At 44.0% G+C, this 21405-nt stretch overlaps 1 protein-coding gene across 1 annotated transcript in view; it reads left to right on the top strand.

Moving 5' to 3' along the window:
• The window catches only part of MYT1 (myelin transcription factor 1), a 196453-nt gene that overhangs the window by 160102 nt on the left and 14946 nt on the right, over positions 1 to 21405 (top strand). Inside the window, exons 19-21 of the mRNA XM_058176713.1 lie at positions 9441 to 9662; positions 14785 to 14876; positions 16956 to 17059. Of these exons, the coding sequence (XP_058032696.1) occupies positions 9441 to 9662; positions 14785 to 14876; positions 16956 to 17059 (418 nt within the window). The remainder of the gene's footprint in view (positions 1 to 9440; positions 9663 to 14784; positions 14877 to 16955; positions 17060 to 21405) is intronic.

Below are 21405 nucleotides of genomic sequence, written 5' to 3'. Positions count from 1 at the left end.
GGGTGTTTAGGGACATCTGACTACCAAACCAAATTAACCAACCTACTCCAAGACCCTGCATACAAGCCCCTCTCACCTGTCATTGCCAATCTCTACATGGAACACTTTGAAACCCAAGCTATAAACCAAAGACCTATATATATATAGGACCTATATATATATATATATATATTTGTTTTGGATAGCTGTCAAGGCTTCTTTGATTGGCACTTGGGTGAAGAGGATATGACATCAAAGCTCACGAGTAGGTCGCTGGGCTGTAAGTTTTGTTTCTTTATGATCTCTATGAACTGGAATGAGTTTTTTACGTGTGAGGTGATGGATTCTGCATAGGGCTGTAGTTGTTTGGCGAGAAATTTGGCTAGGTTTTGTAGAGGTGAGCCTATGGAGCTGACTATGGGTCTGAGTGGGGTTCCTTCTTTGTGTATCTTGGGGAGGCCATAGAGCTTAGGGCATCTGGATGATTTCTCTCTGGGAATGATTCTTTGTTGGATTTCTTCGCTGATGGGGGAGGCTTTTATTTTGGATCTAGTGGTTTTTTCTAGGTAGGTGGTGGGGTCTGTGTTTAGGGGTGTTTAGGGACATCTGACTACCAAACCAAATTAACCAACCTACTCCAAGACCCTGCATACAAGCCCCTCTCACCTGTCATTGCCAATCTCTACATGGAACACTTTGAAACCCAAGCTATAAACCAAAGACCTACATACAAACACCCGTGAAAACCTCAGAAACATATATATATATATATATATATATATATATATATATATATATATATATATATATATATATATATATATATATATATATATATATATATATATGCATAAGTATGTAATAACTATATTAATTGGACATAATGAAAGGAAACAATAGGACAGGAACGGTAGGCATGTTTGTGCTCTTATGCATGCCCCTTACGGACCTCTTAGGAATGGGGTGAGGTCAATAATAGACAGCTTTTGGTTAAAGCTTTGGGGATTTTGAGAAGAGATCACAGAGTCAGGTAGTGTGTTCCAAGCATAAACAACTCTGTTACAGAAGTCATATTTTTTGCAATCAAGATTGAAGCGGTTAACATTAAGTTTAAATCTATTGTTTGCTCTTGTATTGTTGTGATTGAAGCTGAAGTAGTCTTTAACAGGAAGGACATTGCAATAGATGATTCTATGAGTTAAACACAGGTCCTGTCGAAGGCGGCGGAATTCTAAGTTTTCTAAACCCAAGTCTGGTGGCATAAGGTATTTTGTTGTATTCAGAGGAGTGGAGAACTCTTCTTGTAAAATATTTCTGGACACGTTCAATTGTATTGATGTCTGAAATGTGGTATGGGTTCCAGACAGGCGAGCTGTATTCAAGAATTGGTCTAGCAAATGTTTTATAAGCTCTGGTAAGTAGTGTAGTGTTTCTGGAGAAGAAGCTACGTAAGATTAGGGTTACAACTCTTAAAGCCTTTCCCCATGTTAACAAACTCTTCTGGCTCAAATTTATGGCACGGTAGTGGTTGTTGTTAACACAAACTGCTATGGTCCCCAATAGCATCGGAGCTGGATCACAAGCAGAGGGAGGGTTTAAAGAACTCTTGGGAGGATCACAATCCTAATGAGTTCCCTGCTGCACATAATTCCACATCTCTATTTGAAGAACAATTTTGACATCAGCTATATTTTTTTTCCTGGATTATAGGTTGTCCTTGACTTATAACCTTTTGTTTAGCGGGTCGTTCAGTTACTAGAAAAAGTGACATGACCAGTTTTCACACTTACGACTGTTACAGCATCCCCATCGTCACGTGATCAAAATCCTGCCACTTGGCAGTTGTCTCATATCTATGACTGTCGCACAGGGGTGAAATGCTCCCAGTTCGAACTGGATCCCCCAATCCGGTAACAACGGCGCAGGTGGTTCAGAGAAATCCCTGGTAGCAAAAAACCTTGCCCCCCCCCCCCGCATGCCCAGCTGAGCTGCCCGATCATCAAAGGTTGTTTTTTTTTACTTTTAAAAGTATTTTGTCTTCCGCCGAAAAAATGCTTTTAAAAGTAAAAAAAAAAGAAGCTTCTGATGATCGCGCGGCTCAGCTGGGATCGTCAGAGCCCTTTAAAAGCATTTTTTCTACAACCTCTTTGGCCAAAGAGATTATTTTTTTTAAAAGCTTTTAAAAGGCTCCTCTGGCGATCCCAGCTGAGTTGCCTGATCATCAGAGGCTTTTAAAAGCATTTTTACAACCTCTTCAGCCGAAGAGGTTGTAGAAAAAAATGCTTTTAAAAGTAAAAAAAAAAGTTGGCTGCACCCACCCAGTCACATTACCCGCCCCTACCAAGCCACACCCACAGAACCGGTAGTAACAAATTTTACATTTCACCCCTGCGGTTGCAATGTCCCACACTCGCGGTGATCCCCTTTTGCAAACTTCTGACGAGCAAAGTCGACTGGGAAGCCAGGTTCACTTAAGAACCGTGTTACTAACTTAACAACAGAAGTGATCCACTTAACCACGGTGGCAAGAAAGGTCATAAAACGGGGCGAAAGCTCTCTCAACAATTTTTCTCGCTTTAACAATAAAAAAGTTGGGCTCGAATTTGGTCGTACGTCGAGGACTGCCGGTATTTAATGGAAGGTCTACTTGCTATCTGTTCCGTGAAACAGCCATGATAAAACCTTTTGAAACTCTCTGCCAAACCCTCCTCCAGACTCCCTCAGTGGTTCTTGGCGCCGATGAGATGCTGGATTATTTTTTATAATAAAAATGCAATGGAAGTTAAATTAGCGACGTAAAATATGTAATGGTTGCGCTGTGAACGCCGATTCGAATTGCCTCCTTCGCCTTTCCGCCTCTCCTTCCTTCTTTCTCTCGAGGTTTCAGTTGCTTCCTTACTATCACATAAACAGAGAGGCTGTTACGAATGTAGTCAGCATCCCGTTAGCAGGGATATTATAGGTGAATTGTGCCACATTCGCATGTGATTTAAAACAGAACAAGGGTTTCCAAATTATATCTGGAGGGGGAGAGAGGAAATAGCCATGATGGGCTCCTCCGTTTTCTTTTTTCTAATGGAATAAAACTTAAATGCTGATGGAGATAAGAATGAAACATAGGATAATGAAACTCAGACAAAGCCGTGGTATGTTTTTTGACAATTGTCTTTGAGATTCCTGATGGTTTCTCCACGTAAAGGGGTAGCTCCACTTTTATTCCCTCGGATGTATTTTATTTGTTGAATTTATTTTTCTATTTATTTCTGGGGCTACTCTAGGTGGTTTAGCTTAGGACAATAAAAAAGGGAAGAAATGAAAAGAAGGCTGAACGTTAACAGTAGCAAAGTAGTGGAACAATAGAACAAACAACGACCAAGGAAACAATGAAAATAGAGTGATGTGAGAATGAAAGATGGGCGGGGATGGAAGGTGAGGGGGAAGGTGAGGTCTGAGGTCAATCTAATTGCCACCTCCAGTGTGGTAGTGCCCCCCCAAAAACATTCTCTTTTTTGAGGTCCTTGGTACTCTCTGAGCTTGGTTTTCTTGCAGACGGTTTCATTACCAATCTAGGTAACATCATCAATGCTAGAAAGCAGTGGGGGAGGAGGGAGGGAGGGAGGGAGGGAGGGAGGGAGGGAGGGAGGAAGGAAGGAAGGAAGGAAGGAAGGAAGGAAGGAAGGAAGGAAGGAACTGTGAGGTCCTTGGTGCTCTCTGACTTGGATGTTTTCTTGCAGATACTTCAGAATTAGAATTTAGAATTTATTGGCCAAGTGTGATTGGACACACAAGGAATTTGTTTTAGTGCATATGCTCTCAGTGTACATAAAAGAAAAGAAAAAGAAAAAGAAAGAAAAAAATACCTTCATCAAAGGTACAACATTTACAACACAAACGATGGTCATAGGTTGCAATTTAACCCTTAATGATAGCAGCAACAAGTTATAGTCATACAGTCATAAATGGAAAGAGATGGGTGATGAAAACAATGAGACGATTAATAGTAGTGCAGATTCAGTAAATAGTTTGACAGTGTTGATGGAATTATTTGTTTAGCAGAGTGATGGCCTTCGGGGAAAAACTGTTCTTGTGTCTAGTTGTTCTGATGTTCAATGCTCTATAGCGTCGTTTTGAGGGTAGGAGTTGAAACAGTTTATGTCCAAGATGTGAGGGATCTGTAAATATTTTCACAGCCCTCTTCTTGATTCGTGCAGTATACAGGTCTTCAATGGAAGGCAGGTTGGTAGCAATTTATTTTCATTACTCAATTAGATAACATCATTAGGACCAGAAGGGAGGAGGAGGGGAACGACTGTGGAGTCCTTGGTGCTCTCTGAGTTTGGTGGGGTTTTTTGTAGATGTTTCATTACCAAACGAGATAACATTATCAGTGCACTGATAATATTAACTAGTTGGGCAGTGAAACGTCTTCAAGAAAACAATCAAGCTCAGAGACCACAGTTCAACCCAAATATTCTCTTCTATACATTCCCCCTTTTTTTAACGGCACCATCCTGTAGCGAACATTTGATGTATGCATTTGAATGACATCTATTACACTGATAATAATAACTGGTCCTTGGGAACCATTCAGTAGATAGCTATAGGTAGCCCTCGACGTACGACCGGTCGCTTACCGATCGTTTGAAGTTATGTCAGATCTCCCCATAAGCTACTTATGACCCAGTTTTGAAGTTCCAACTTGGGTCACATGATCCCATTTTTGCCCACATTTGCTGCACCTCTCGTGGTCACCATGATTTTTCAGCTGTTACTTCCAAAAGCAACCCATTGGCTAAAATGGGTTAACTCAGGGGTCTGCAAACTTGGCTCTTTTAAGACTTGTGGACTTCAACTCCCAGAGTTCCTCAGCCAGCTTTGCTCTGGGAGTTGAAGTCCACAGGTCTTTTTTTTATTATTATTATTAAAAGAGTTTTACAAAAACAAAAACAAATTTTTTTTTTAACAATTATTCCTCCCTCCACCCCCACCCCTCCTTCCTTCCTCCACCTTCCCCGAGACTTCCCAGAACAAAATACAGGGTATAAAGTCTAACAATCATAAACTAGAATACAACAAAAACCATAACCCATAGTCTCTCCTCTCCCTTTGCACCCTTAACTCCCCTTTCCCATTTAATCTAATACATTAATATAATGCAATTCCTAGATTCACACATAAGCTATTTGATACTTTTTAGTCTGATACTTATTTTGAATATAATCAATCCACATTCTCCATTCCGATACATATTTCTCTTGTGTATAGTCTTTCAAATACGCAGAAATTTTAGCCATTTCTGCTAAGTTCGATACTTTAAGTGTCCATTCTTCAATTGTAGAAGTCCACAAGTCTTAAAAGAGCCAAGTTTGCAGACCCCTGAGTTAACTTAATGATCACCATGTTCACATAATGACCGTGGCCTTTGTTTTTGCACTTTAAGAGATGTGAACTCCCCGAATCCTCCAGCCAGAATTTGGAGAGTTGCAGTCCAAACCTCTTAAAAGTTCACAAGCTTGAGAAATTCTGATCTAGAAGGTGACACCACACACCAATATATTCCCAAGACTGGCCTTACCTGTCCATTTCTGGCAGCCAGTTGGTCCTCGACTTAAAAACAGTTCACTTAGCGACCATTCAAAGCAGTGGTGAAATGTAAAATTTGTTACTACCAGTTCTGTGGGCGTGGCTTGGTGGGGAGGGGTAATGTGACTGTGTGGGCGTGGCCATTTTTTTGGTTACTTTTAAAAGCATTTTTTCTACAACCTCTTCGGCTGAAGAGGTTGTAGAAAAAATGCTTCTAAAAGGCTCTAATGATCCCAGCTGAGCCGCGTGATCATCAGAAGCTTTTTTTTTTTACTTTTAAAAGCATTTTTTCAGCCGACGAAAAAATGCTTTTAAAAGTAAAAAAAAAAAAACCTCTGATGATCGCGCGGCTCAGTTGGACATGGGGGGGAGGCAGTGATTTTTGCTACCGGTTCTCCGAACCAACAGCCGCCATCGCTACCGGATCGGGTGATCTGGTCCAAACCGGGAGCATTTCACCCCTGATTCAAAGTCACAATAGCATTGAAAGAAGTGACCTAGGGCCGTTTTTCACACTTGGGACTGTTTGCAGCATCCCCATGGCTACGTGATCAAAATTCAGATGCTTTTTTTTGTTTTTATTTGCATTTATATCCCGCCCTTCTCCAAAGACTCAGGGCAGCTTACACTACATTAGCAATAGTCTTCATCCTATTTGTATATTTATATACAAAGTCAACTTTTATTGCCCCCAACAATCTGGGTCCTCATTTTACCTACCTTATAAAGATGGAAGGCTGAGTCAACCTTGGGCCTGGTGGGACTAGAACCTGCAGTAATTGCAGGCAGCTGTGTTAATAACAGAGTGTCTTACCAGTCTGAGCCACAGAGGCCCTTGCTTGGCTGCTGACTTATATTTATGACGGTTGCAGTGCCCTGGGCGGGGGTGTCATGTGATCCCCTTTTGTGACTTTCCGATGAGCAAAGTCAATGGCGGGGATGGGGCGGGTGGGGAGAAGCCGATTGACTGAACGGCCGTGTTGCTAACAACTGCAGTGATGCATTTAATGGCAGTGGCAAGAAAGTTGGTAAAATGTTGGGGGGGAGCAAATGTTTCGCTTCGTCAAAGAAACGTTAGGCTCAATTATGGTTGTTAAGTCGAGGACACTCACACAAAAGCTATCCAGGGGCCGGATAGCTCAGGCTGGTAAAAGCCTGTTATTAAGAACACAAAGCCTGCAATTACTGCAGGTTCAAGCCCGGCCCAAGGTTGACTCAGCCTTCCATCCTTTATAAGGTAGGTAAAATGAGGACCCAGATTGTTGGGGGGGCAATAAGTTGACTTTGTAAAAATATACAAAAAGAATGAGGACCTGTATACTGCACGAATCAAGAAGAGGGCCGTGAAAATATTTGCAGATCCCTCGCATCCTGGACATAAACTGTTTCAACTCCTACCCTCAAAACGACGCTATAGAGCACTGCACACCAGAACAACTAGACACAAGAACAGTTTTTTCCCGAAGGCCATCACTCTGCTAAACAAATAATTCCCTCAACACTGTCAGACTATTTACTGAATCTGCACTACTATTAATCGTCTCATAGTTCCCATCACCAATCTCTTTCCACTTATGACTGTATGACTATAACTTGTTGCTGGCAATCCTTATGATTTATATTGATATATTGATTATCAATTGTGTTGTAAATGTTGTACCTTGATGAACGTATCTTTTCTTTTATGTACACTGAGAGCATATGCACCAAGACAAATTCCTTGTGTGTCCAATCACACTTGGCCAATAAAAATTCTATTCTATTGCCTTATACACTGTAAGCCGCCCTGAGTCTTCGGAGAAGGGCGGGGTATAAATGTAAAACAAAAAAAAACCTCTGATGATCGCGCGGCTCAGTTGGACATGGGGGGGGAGGCAGTGATTTTTGCTACCGGTTCTCCGAACCAACGGCCGCCATCGCTACCGGATCGGGTGATCCGGTCCAAACCGGGAGCATTTCACCCCTGATTCAAAGTCACAATAGCATTGAAAGAAGTGACCTAGGGCCGTTTTTCACACTTGGGACTGTTTGCAGCATTTCCATGGCTACGTGATCAAAATTCAGATGCTTTTTTTTGTTTTTATTTGCATTTATATCCCGCCCTTCTCCGAAGACTCAGGGCAGCTTACACTATGTTAGCGATAGTCTTCATCCTATTTGTATATTTATATACAAAGTCAACTTATTGCCCCCAACAATCTGGGTCCTCATTTTACCTACCTTATAAAGGATGGAAGGCTGAGTCAACCTTGGGCCTGGTGGGACTAGAACCTGCAATAATTGCAAGTAGCTGTGTTAATAACAGACAGACTTACCAGTCTGAGCCACAGAGGCCCTTGCTTGGCCGCTGACTTATATTTATGACAGTTGCAGTGTCCGGGGGGGGGGGGTCATGTGATCCCCTTTTGTGACTTTCCGATGAGCAAAGTCAATGGCGGGGATGGGGCAGGTGGGGAGAAGCCGATTGACTGAACGACCGTGTTGCTAACAACTGCAGTGATGCATTTGATGGCAGTGGCAAGAAAGTTGGTAAAATGTTGGGGGGGAGCAAATGTTTCCCTTCGTCAAAGAAATGTTAGGCTCAATTATGGTTGTTAAGTCGAGGACACTCACACAAAAGCTATCCAGGGGCCGGATAGCTCAGGCTGGTAAAAGCCTGTTATTAAGAACACAAAGCCTGCAATTACTGCAGGTTCAAGCCCGGCCCAAGGTTGACTCAGCCTTCCATCCTTTATAAGGTAGGTAAAATGAGGACCCAGATTGTTGGGGGGGCAATAAGTTGACTTTGTAAAAATATACAAAAAGAATGAGGACCTGTATACTGCACGAATCAAGAAGAGGGCCGTGAAAATATTTGCAGATCCCTCGCATCCTGGACATAAACTGTTTCAACTCCTACCCTCAAAGCGCTATAGAGCACTGCACACCAGAACAACTAGACACAAGAACAGTTTTTTCCGAAGGCCATCACTCTGCTAAACAAATAATTCCCTCAACACTGTCAGACTATTTACTGAATCTGCACTACTATTAATCGTCTCATAGTTCCCATCACCAATCTCTTTCCACTTATGACTGTATGACTATAACTTGTTGCTGGCAATCCTTATGATTTATATTGATATATTGATTATCAATTGTGTTGTAAATGTTGTACCTTGATGAACGTATCTTTTCTTTTATGTACACTGAGAGCATATGCACCAAGACAAATTCCTTGTGTGTCCAATCACACTTGGCCAATAAAAATTCTATTCTATTGCCTTATACACTGTAAGCCGCCCTGAGTCTTCGGAGAAGGGCGGGGTATAAATGTAAAAAAAAAAAAAAAAAAAGGGATCACGTTGACCCCCCGATACTGCAACCCCTCACACATATGAGTTGGTTGCCTCTAATTCTACCACATCTGAGGGAATCAGCCAATGGTGGTCTTCAAAAATTTGTACTAATGGTTCTGTGGGTGTGGCTTGGTGGGTGTGGCATGGCTGGGTGGGCGTGGCATGGCTGAGTGGGCGTGGCATGGCTGGGTGGGCGTGGCAGGGGAAGGATACTGCAAAATCTCCATTCCCACTCCAATCCAGGGGAAGGATACCGTAAAATCTCCATTCCCTCCCCACTCCATGGGAAGGATACTGCAAAATCCCCAATTCCTCCCGATCAACTGGGACTCGGGAGGCAGAGAATAGATGGGGGAGGGGCCAGTCAGAATTTTTACTACCGGTTCTCCGAACTACTCAAAATTCCCGCTACCGGTTCTCCAGAACTGGTCAGAACCTGCTGAAACCCACCTCTGGTCTCCAGGCATAAAGATGGGAAGGGTGAGGGGTTCCAATTCTGCGCTTCCTTCCATCCTTCATGACTCCTTTGTCGTTCTCCAGGTGCCCCGTTCCTGGCTGTGTTGGACTCGGACACATCAGTGGCAAATACGCCTCCCATCGCAGTGCCTCAGGTTGTCCCCTTGCAGCCCGGAGGCAGAAGGAAGGCTCTCTCAACGGCTCCACCTTTTCATGGAAGTCGCTCAAGAACGAGGGTCCGACCTGCCCAACTCCGGGCTGCGACGGTTCAGGTCACGCCAATGGAAGCTTCCTCACTCACAGAAGGTAAATTTCAAGTATCCAGCATGACGCTTTTCTCTCTAAAGGTTAAAAATCCTCTTTTTGCCAATTTTTAAGACAGGTATTCCTCACCTTACGACCACAACTGAGCCCGTAATTTCTGTGACTAAGCAAGAAAGTGCTTCTGACCCGGCTCCCAAATACAACAAACACTCTATAGTTAAATAAATGTTGGCTTTATTAGGAGCGACAAAAAGTCTCACTCTCTCTCTCACAGCAGGCTAACAAGTTCATCCGGCAGGGAGATGAATAGTTGTCTGCCACACCTATTCATCTCCGCCCCCCGCCTTTTATCCCCAGAGCTAGGGTGAGGCTTCGCTAGCAGTAGTGATTTTCCGTCCTGAGGACCGGCCCATAGATTTCCACTGTTCTCCTCTCCTCTGCCTTCTATGCATCCACGCGTCAGGCCCTGGACCCAGTTGTTCCTCCTCTTCCTCATCAGCCACCTCCAGCCCTGGGGGCTGTTGACTCTCTGTCTGAGGGCTGACAGATAGCCCAGGCTCCACCTCTCTCTCTCTCTCTCTCTCCATCTCTCTCTCCATCTCTCTCTCTCTCTCTCTCTCTCTCTCTTACAGTTCCATTCCCTCTTCCCCCTCGGAGCTCTCAGGTTGCCTTGATCCTGACCCCGAGGGGCTGGCAGTCGAAAAGGCCACAACAGACAGTTCTTAAACTCCATTTTATGAGATTTGGTCGTAAGGGTGAAAAACGGTCATGAGTCCCTTTTTTCAGTACCATTGTAACTCTGAAGGGTCACTTAAAGAACTGTGGTACGTCGAGATATTATGCTAGCTGTACGGTTGTTAAGTGAATCCGGCTTCCCCATTGACTTTGCTGGTTGGAAGTTTGCAATAGATCAAGGGTCTCCAACCTTGGTCACTTAAAGACTTGTGGGCTACAATTCCCAGAGTTCCTCAGCCAGCTTTGTTGAAGTCCACAAGTCTTAAAGTGACCAAGGTTGGAGACCCCTGCAATAGATGATCAGATAACCCTAGGACACTGCAATCGTCGTAAATATGAGTCCGTTGCCAAGTGTCTGAATCTGGATCACGTGACCGTGGAGATGCTGCAATGGTCGTAAGTGTGAAAAACGGTCATGAGTCCCTTTTTTCAGTACCATTGTAACTCTGAAAGGTCACTTAAAGAACTGTGGTACGTCGAGGACTACCTGCATGGTGAATGCTGGTTAGAATTGTTCTTAATTATAGTATCTTATGAAACACTCAAATTTAAGTCCTGAGAGATGCAAGTAAGTTCTCAGCTTACAACCGTTCCTTTAGCAACCGTTCCAAGTTAGATGGGCATTTTAAAAAAATGACTTGTGTCAGGTCCTCATACTTGCGACCGTTTCAGCATCCTCACAGTCACATGATCAAAATTCAGGCGCTTGGCCACTGGCCTATATTTATGACAGAGCATCCCAGAGTCACCAATCAGAACCATTGGTGACCTTCCCAGCTGGCTGTTTGGATAACGACCGCAAGATTCGCTTAACAACTGCAGTGATTTGCTTAACAAACGGTGGCAGGCATGACTCACTTAACCCCCGCCATGCTTAGCAATGAAAATTTTGGTTCCAATTGTGGTTGTTTTAAGTCAAGGACTTTAAATCAAGGACTTAAATCAAGGACTTCAACCAAAAACTGTCTACTATTGACCTCACCCCATTCCTAAGAGGTCTGTAAGGGGCGTGCATAAGAGCACAAGAGTGCCTACCGTTCCTGTCCTATTGTTTCCTTTTGTTATATCCAATTAATTTAGTTATTACATACTCGTATATATACTTATATATTGTATAGTTATTTCATGTGACAAATTAAATAAATAAAATAAATAAAATCTTTACAATGGAATACAGGTGTTGTGACCCAGGCCCAAGTGGGTAGTAATAAACTTAGTCCGTGGAAAAACAAACTTTATTCGAACAGCTGGGAATTACTTCATTCCCAGCATCGTTCAACTCAAAGTAAAACAAATGCCTCCCAACACAAATTCCTCAGTTATCGCACAAATCTCAGTCCAATTAGGCAAACTGCCAAAGGCCCTTCCTGGCAAATATCCAGAAGCCACAAAAACAAAGACGTACACAAAGCAGAAGACCTACCAACGTTGTTTTCCGGCAAAGCTGAAACACCGTTGCTGGTCTTTTAAGCCTTATGGGAGGGGCCAATCATCTCTTGGCCTTACTCCCGAGTTGTCCTCTTTGCTTGAGCTGCTCTTGCCTTCTGGCAGCTCTTCTCATGTGTGCATTAGGAACAGGCTCCTCCTGTTCCTCTGCCTCTACTACTATCAGTTTCTGGAGGCTTTGGAGTCTGCACCTCACTTCCCGATGGCCCTGGCCTCACCTCAGCCTCATCGCTGTCCGAATCCGTTGCCAGCTTCGCAGGCTGCTGATGGACCACAACAGGTAGTCCTCGACATACAACTACAACTGAGCCCAAAATTTCTGTTGTGAAGTGAAACATTTGTTAAGTGAGCTTTGCCCCATTTTACGGCCTTGTTTTGCCAGAGTTGTTAAGTGAATCACTGCAGTTAGGAACACGGTTGTTAAATGAATCTGGCTTCCCCAATTGACTTTGCTTGTCAGAAGGACAGAAAAGGGGATAATGGGACACTGCAACCGTCATAAATACGAACCAGCTGCCAAGCCTCTGAATTTTGATCACATGTGTATGGCGATGCTGCAGGGGTCGTAACTGTGAAAAATGGTCGTAATTCACATTTTTTTCAGTGCTGTTGTAACTTTGAACAGTCACTAAATGAACTGTTGTAAGACAAGGACTATCTATATAGCAAGTTCCAGAATCCAAGTTTAGGAGGCATCAAGTATTTATTTCCATTAAAAAACTTCATTTTATGATCAAGTTGTCTGATTGTATCTTTTTTATGGGCCAATCTGCAACTGAGCTCCTCTAATATATAAATTCTTACCCAAACGCAAGGCTGTTCAAATCATAATGGATTTCTAATGGATGTATAAAAAAATACTGCTTATAAACCCGAGGGAGAAGATGAGAAACAAATTTACATCGAACATAAAATAGATGTTTTCGTTTTCTAATTTTCCTCCCCGACAAAGGAGAAAGAAATAATAAAAAGCAGAAATTAGAGAAATCAATCTTTCTTCTCTCAAAGAAGGCAAATATATTTTGTTTGAAAATGCGCGTAGTTTCAAGCATACTTTCTTTAAGTTTTCTTCAAGTGCAGAGAAGAGCAACAAAGATGATTAGGGGACTGGAGGCTAAAACATATGAAAAATAGTTGCAGGAATTGGTTATGTCCAATTTAATGAAAAGGAGGATTTGGAGTTACGTGATAGCAGTCTTTCAGTATTTGAGGGGCTACCATAAAGAAGAGGGGGGGTCAATTTATTTCCCAAAGCAACTAAAGGCAGGACAAGAAACAATGGATGGAAACTAATCAAGGAGAGAAGCAATCTGGAATTAAGGAGAAACTTCCTAACAGTGAGGACAATTAACCAATGGAACAGCTTGCCACCAGATAAAGTTGTGGTGCTTCATCACCGGAGGCTTTTAAGAACAGCCAGGACGGCCACCTGTCTGAAATGGTATAGGGTCTCCTGCTTGAACAGGGGGTTAGACTAGAAAACCTCCATGATCCTTCCAGCTCTATTCTGGCTGATTGAGATAGACATAGCAAAGACAATAGTTGGGTGCAATATTGACCAAATATTACCAATTGGTGTTTCACAGACAATAGCAATAGGATTTAATTTTATATAGAGCTTTACTGCATTCTCTGGGCAGTTTACAATGTAAGCATTATTTGCATATTGCCCCCAACAATCTGGGTTCCTCATTTTACCAACCTCGGAAGGATGGAAGGCTGAGTCAACCTGGGGCCAAAACTCACTTAAGAACAGAAATTATTGGGTTCATTTGTGGTCGTAAGTCGAGGATTACAATGCTTGCAATGTCCCGGGGTCACATGATCACCTTTTGTGCAACCTTCCCAGCTGACTTCTGACAAGCAAAGTCAATGGGGGATGCCCGGTTAGATTAATGACTGCATGATTCATTTAACAACTGGAGTGATTTTCTTAACAACTGTGGGGGGAAAGGTCATAAACTCACTTAATGACTGCCTTGCTCAGCCACAGAACTTCTGGTTGCAGGTCAATGACTATCCGTAGAGTAAAAGCATCTCCCTACCTAATTGATACTTGCCTTCAGCAATTAGCAATATTCTGGGATTTAAAACTGTTCCAGTCCTAATACTTACTTCCTGAATCAATCTACCCAATCAATGATCATGTAATGAATTCACCGAGCTATGCCAGATTTAATATTAATGAACGTCAATAACAAACGTCTTCTGGATTATTGTAAGGAATTAGATTTAACTACCCACATTAATGTGACTTTTATATTTCTAATTGCCATTTTCATATCTTCTGTTTTATTTGTGGTGTGCTGCCGGGAGGGAGGGAGGGAGGAAGGAGCAAGGGGGGAGAGTGGAAGGAAGGAAGGGGAAAAAGGAGGAAAGGAGCAAGGGAGGGAGGGGAAGGAACTAAGGGAAGGAGGGAGGGAAGAAGGAAGGAGAAAAGGAAGAAAGGAGAAAGTGGGGAGAGAGGAAGGAAGGAGAAAAAGGAGGAAAGGAGCAAGGGAAGCAGGGGAAGGGGCTAAGGGAGGAGGAAGGAAGGAGAAAAGGAAAGGAAGGAGCAAGGGGGAGAGAGGAAGGAAGGAGAAAAAGGAGGAAAGGAGCAAGGGAAGCAGGGGAAGGGGCTAAGGGAGGAGGAAGGAAGGAGAAAAGGAAAGGAAGGAGCAAGGGGGAGGGAGGGAGGGAGGAAGGAAGGAAGGAGAAAAAGGAGAAAAGAAGCAAGGGAGGGAGGGGAAGGGACTAAGGGAAGGAGAGAGGGAGGGAGGGAGGGAGGGAGGAAGGAAGGAAGGGGAAAAAGAAGGAAAGGACCAAGGGTGGGAGGGAAAGGGACTGAGGGAGGGAGGGAGGGAGGGAGGAAAAAAGGAAGGAAGGAAGGAGAAAAAGTTAAGACAAGTTTTACTTGCATCATGTCAATTCAACTTGAAGTATTGTTTGGTTTCAGGTCCTTATGTAAGTTCTAATTTATTTATTTTTTTCATTTTTCTTTCAGCTTATCGGGGTGTCCAAGAGCTACTTTTGCTGGAAAGAAAGGGAAAATCTCAGGGGATGATATTCTCAACACTAAATTCAAGACCAGCGATGGTAAAATAATCCGATTTATTATTTGGCTAATTTCGTAATTTGGGGGTAAAGCAATTTAACAATGGCGTGCTCGGTGCTTTCTGTGAGCTTGGTTATTTTCCTGCAGACATTTCATTACCCAACTAGGTAACATCATCAGTCCATGTAACTTTGTTTTATATACATTGTATCTTTCCGCCATATTAATATTATTCTCTGATCAGGATGACCCACGGAAATTGAAGTGGAACTACTTAATTTGCTTAAAAAGTGCACTACAATTCCAGCAAGATATTCTTTGCGTTTTGGATGTCCCTCGCGGTTATGAACAGATTCTGCTTCTCTTTCCAATCTCTCTAATATATCAACAAAATGTATGATCTTTGAAAGGAAGTTTTGTCCAGGAAAACTATTTTTTATCAGAAATAGCCGTAGTTCTCTATTTGCTACCATTTTTGAGCTGTTTTCCTTGAGTGTAATTTTAGAATTATTAATTTTATAATTTATAATTACGGCTGTACATCATGGCAGTCATTAAATGGATCGCCCTATAACCACGCCAGATTTTACAACCTTTTCTGCAACGGTCGTTAAATGAAGAAGACGGTCACTAAATGAAGCCATTATACCTAATGAGTGGGGGTTTGCCAGAAACCAGAACACTGAAACCTGGCACACACAAAAAAAACCCCATCCAAAATTCTGGTCATGTGACGGCAGGATGCCACAAAGAGTTGTAAATACAAAATGGTTGCCAAGCACCAAAATGCAAGGAGGGGGTGGAGCCATCGGAACCAACGTTCCGATGGCTCCACCCCCTCCTTGCATTTTGTTGCTTGGCAACCATTATATCGCCAGTAACGTTTGAGGACACCATCTTTACTTCAAATGGTTGCTAGGCAACCAGTCATTAAGCAAGGACTACCTGTACCTACAGGTAATTCTCTACTGACAGCATTCATTTAGTATTTATTTTATTTTATTTATTTTATTTTATTAGATTTTTATACCGCCCTTCTCCCGAAGGACTCAGGGCGGTGTACAGCCAAATAATAAAAACCCCACAATATACACATTAAAACAAAACTTAAAACCAAGCATATTACATAAATGGCCGAAATTTAAAACAATTTAAAACCCTAAAATGCATAAAAAACCCCAATTAAAATTTAATAAAACTTTTTAAGCCAGTCCCGCTTGAATAAATAAATGCATTTTCAGCTCACGGCGAAAGTGACCGTTTGAAGTTTCAGCCGCACTGAAAAAAATGATTTACGACCAAGTGTTCACACTTACGACTGCTGCACCATCCGCCTAGTCACGTGATCAAAATTCGGACACTCGGCAAACTGGCATGTATTTATGACATTTTGCATTGCTCCTGGATCATATGATCACCATTTGTGACTTTCTCAGCCGGCAAGCAGAGTCAATGGGGGAAGCCAGATTCACTTAACAACAGCAGGATTCACTTAACAAATGCAGCGACTCAACTGTGGCAAAAACAATAACATGAGGCAAAACTCACTTAGCAACAGAAATTATGGGCTCAGTTGTGGTCGTACATCAAGGACTATGTGTATTGGCCAACCTAATTGGTTGGGGCTGATGAGTTTAATTTGTTGCCTGTCATGATTCATCATAATTTCCCAATAACAAATTGGGAAATGTTATTTGAACATTTGAATATATATTGGGGCTGGGTTTGAAAAAAAACCTGAACTTGTTATCGTTATCACCGGGATCAGGGGTTGAAATCTACTTACCTTCCGTACTGGTTCAGAAGTCCATGCTCCGTGCACACGTCTCATGCGATTTTGGACCCGCTGCACATGCGCAAAGCCTTCTGCGCATGCGCAGCTGGTCAAAAACAGGTGAACCGGTAGCGGCGGCAATGCGAATCTCTGCCTACCCGCCCGGACGTCGTTAAAACCAGGAAGTAATGACGTCCAGGTGGGTAGGCAGAGATTTGCACTGCCGCCGCTACTGGTTCGCCAAACCACCTGCCACTACCAGTTTGCCTGAACCGGTACGAACCGGTAGCATTTCACCCCTGACTGGGATGATTCCATTTTTCTTCCCTCCTCTTGTGTCTTCAAGTTCTAGAAAACGACGAAGAAATCAAACAGTTAAACAAAGAAATCAGTGAGCTGAATGAATCCAACACCGAGATGGAGGCAGCGATGGTGAAGCTGCAGTCGCAGGTACGTTTGCATGTCGTCGTTGTGATGAACCAACAAAACACAGGCGAGAAGAATGGTGAGAAGAAAAAAGTAGCTGAAAGGGGGTTTTAAACTCTAGAGCAGTATATTTTCCCAACCTTAGCAACATTACAATGGATGGACTTCAACTCCCAGAATTCACCAGCCAGAATGGCCGGCTGGGGAATTCTGGGAGTTGAAGTCCCTATACCATAAATTGCTCTACGTCTGCGGCATAGACTCTCAGTCATCCAGTTCATGGTTGTCCCAAAGGTGCTTTTTTTCAACGTGACTGTTTTTCCTTGAAGTCGTTTCGCTTCTCATCCGAGAAGCTTCTTCAGTTCTGACAGAACGTTGGCGAATGGGAGGATTTACATTCCTTGCAGCCATCTGTTCGTTAGTACGCACTCTGAGAGTCCTTAAGGCCACTCGGAGGTTTGTCTGAGCCCTCCGGGTCACCTGAATAGTGCAAATGAGTGTGAAAGAGGGATCAAAGAGGCCATCTACATTAAGACTGAACAATTCTGCCTCAAAAGGGGCCTCTGGTGGCTCAGACTGCTAAGACAGCCTGTTATTAACAGCAGCTGCTTGCAATTACTGCAGGTTCAAGTCCCACCAGGCCCAAGGTTGACTCAGCCTTCCATCCTTTATAAGGTAGGTAAAATGAGGACCCAGATTGTTGGGGGCAATAAGTTGACTTTGTATATAATATACAAATGAATGAAGACTATTGCTTGATATAGTGTAAGCCGCCCTGAGTCTTCGGAGAAGAGCGGGATATAAATGCAAATAAAATAAATAAATAAATAAATAACTGAGGGGGAGGGATACGACACCGCCGATCCCCAATATGGTCCTTTCAACAATTCTAAGAAAATTCCACACCCGTTTGACAAGCGAAAAGTCTTCAGAGAAAAACAAAGTCCAGTTGCCTTTAAAAAAAAAAAAAAGCCCATTTGGGGTACTGAGAATCTCCACAGACATTCATCTTTGGGGTCATGGGAAGAGATGTCCCTTTGGTTCAGTTCCAAGCTGGGAGGAAGATACTAGGAGGAAACATGGAGGCTGATTGGAAAGATGGTTTAATGATGAAACAGAACCACATGGGCTTGCGGTTCTGGTGTGGCTGACAAAATGGAGTTGAGAGAGGGGAGGGTTTACACCTTCTTTGCAGTGGTGGGATCCTTCCGGTTTAACAGCCAGTTCAGTGATCGTGCGCTTCGCTACGCGCTCATGCGCAGTTGAACGAAAAATCACCTTCCGCGTTAGTGCTAGGGAATTAAAACAGCTGAGGCACCGCAATCTGCTCTGCCGCGCTAACCAGCTGCGAAGATAAAGGTAAGTAAAGTACAGAGGCAAGCAGGCAGGCCCAGCTGATCGTCGGAGCAACCAATTCACCCAAATCGGTCCGAACCAGTAAAATCCCACCCCTGCTTCAGTAACAGAGTTGGAAGAGACCTTGGAGGTCGTCTAGTCTAACCCCCTGCTCATGCAGGACACCTATACAAGGGATTCGAACCGCCAAACTGCCAACCTTTCTTGATCGACAAGCTCAGCGTCTTAGCCACTGAGCCACCAAGCCAGGGTAAAGCTTCTTTGGGCTTTGTATTTGAGTTTCCTGTTCCTGTGTCAGAACATGTCCTTTAACATTCTATTGGCTATTGTCAGACTCCCATGGGGCCATGTAGGGGTCATGTTTGTCTGAGCTAAGTTTGGTTGAAGTTTGGGCTGCTGTGGGATGATGCAATGAAAGGCTTATGTTCTGAAAGGGTGTTGGACAATTCCTATTAATGGCTTTGTCCTGGTTTGGATCTTGGGTGAGGGGTATTTGCTTATGAATAGAGCTATCTAGATACTGGTCTTCTTTCAATAAGCTCTTTACCACTTAAGTGCTGACATCTGCTGTGGTCTATTAAGGAAAGTGGGGGTTGCTTTCTGCCTCCAAAAAACCCCACCATGTCTCTCCATTTCTCATTTGGGGAAATATAATATTCTGCCTTTTTAATATTCCTCAAGATATTTTATTCTTCTAGGAGAGGGGAAGCTGACTTTCTATAGGGCAAATTGTTCCAGAACTTTCAAAAGCTACAGTAGTGGCCAAAATTGTGGAAACCTTTTGGGAAAAGTGTATTTTCTAAAACTAGCTAATAACACCACTTTTTTTTTTTGGAGTAGTACCATAAAATTATATATCAATGGAAAGATAATTTAATCAAGAATATAATGCAATGAATTTTATGAAGGATTTGATATTAGAATAGCAGTTACAATATAAAGAAGAAAAGTGAAACACACAGAAAAAATAAGATATGCAAAAATGATCACCATGTCAGTTAATATTTCGTTGGGTAACCTTTAGCATGAATTACGGCCTTATAACATCTTCCCATGGAGTGAACCAAGTCTTTTAGTTCTGCAGCTGTTATCATGTGAAACCAAGATTGAATGATGGCTTCTATTAACTGGGTTTATTGCTGGTTTGCTTCTGACTAACCAGTTTCTTTAGTCGGCTCCATAGATTTTCAATTGGGTGAAGGTCTGGGCTATTCCCAGGCCAATCCAGCAGTGGAATAGGATTCTCTTGAAACTCCAAAACAAAAAAAGTAGTGTTATTAGCCATCAAACCTCAAAAATACACTTTTCCCAAAAGGTTTCCACTGTCAGCTTTGGAAGCCATATTAGGCCGGGAGCTTCTGTGCTGCCACTTTCTCATGTGTGGGAAAGTAGGAGGAGGGGATTTAGTAGAGGGGTTGTCTTTAGACATTATAGCATTCCTTCTGTTGGTCAAGGTCAGGCCGATCCTGCATCTGGAGTAGGAGTGGTCCGAGTGCTGTCTCGAGATGGGACGATTGGCGATTGGAGCATGTGAATGACTGTGGAGTGAGGGCAGGGGTGAAATGCTACCGGGTCGGACCGGATCGGGCGAGTAGGTAGCGGAGATTGGTTCTGGTTCGCCGATCCGGTAGCAATCACTGGCTGGCCATGCCCCAGAACCACTCCATGGCCCGCAATCCAGCCTTCGCAAGCTGGACACCGGGACACTGGGAAGGCAGCTCGCCACCTGCTCGCCCTTAGGTCAGTGGCCGGGGCCCATTCCCCGAGGCCACGGAGCCGCCGCCTGCCCCAACCGGGTCAAGGAATGCACCATTCCCCGACTCCGGCCTTTCCCTGGAACAACCGCCCGCTTTTCCTTCACCCACTTGCTGCCTGCTCGCCGCCTGTTCACCCTTCGCCTTCTGTCAGGGCCCAGGGATACCTCATTCCCCTGAGACCCTGGAGCCACCCCCTGCTCGCCGCCTGCCTCAACCGGGTCGGGGAATGCACCTTTCCCCGACACCAGCCTTGTCCCGGAGCCGCCGCCCGCTCTTCCTTCGCCGCGGAGCGTATACGTACTTTCCTCCAGCTGCTGGCTGCCAGGAAAGGCAAACATCCAAAAGTTACTGGAGTCCCTCTCCTTGAATATGCCGCCGCCATTGCTGCTTGTTCCATGCACCGGCTGCGCAAGGGCACACCATTTATTTCATTTATTTATCAGCGGCAGGTTGGGTGTGCGCTTGCGCAGCCGGCGCATAGAACGGCATATTCAAGGAGAGCAACTCTGGTAACTTTTGGACGCTTGCCTTTCCTGGCAGGCAGCCACTGGAAGAAAGTAAGTATATGCCACGTGGCAAAGGAAGAGTGGGCGGCGGCTCCGGTATAAGGCTGGTGTCGGGGAATGGTGCATTCCACGACCTGGTTGAGGAAGCGGCGAGCAGGGGGCGATTCCGGGGCCTCAGGAAATGGGGCGTCCCTGGGCCCCGGCCCCTGACCAAAGGTGAAGGGCGAGCAGGCGGCGAGCGGGTGGTGAGTGGGCGGCAGCTCCGGAGAAAGGCCGGAGTTGGGGAATGGTACATTCCCTGACCCTGTTGAGGCAGGTGGCGGCTCCGGGGCCTAGGTGAAGGGAGAACAGGTGGCGAGGGAAAGGGAAAATAATTTTTTTCCCTACTGGGTTCTGTGGCCGTGGCTTGGTGGGGTGGTTGTGACTGAGTGGGCATGGCTGTGAGTGACATTGAGTTGGCCACGCCCACTCAGTCACAGGACACACCCACCCACCAAGCCACACCCACAGAATAGGCAGCAAAAAAATTTAGATTTCACCCCTGAGTGGGGATGGTTTTGGGGGTTTTGATTTACTGAGGGAAAACCCAAACCTCTCAGATTCTGGTTTTCCCAGATGTGCCAGTTTACCTATCCTAGTAAATAGAACTTTGAAAGATGCTTGCTTCGGAGTTTTTACTTGGAGTTGGGGGTTTTTTTTCTGGAACGCTGACATCCACAATTTTGGCCACTCCTGTACAGTAACTGTAACC

Source organism: Ahaetulla prasina, chromosome 3 (genome assembly GCF_028640845.1).
Source record: "Ahaetulla prasina isolate Xishuangbanna chromosome 3, ASM2864084v1, whole genome shotgun sequence".
NCBI classification, from domain to species: Eukaryota; Metazoa; Chordata; class Lepidosauria; order Squamata; family Colubridae; genus Ahaetulla; species Ahaetulla prasina.
Note: the sequence above shows the minus strand (reverse complement) of the source record. Positions and strands in the feature narration are given on the sequence as shown.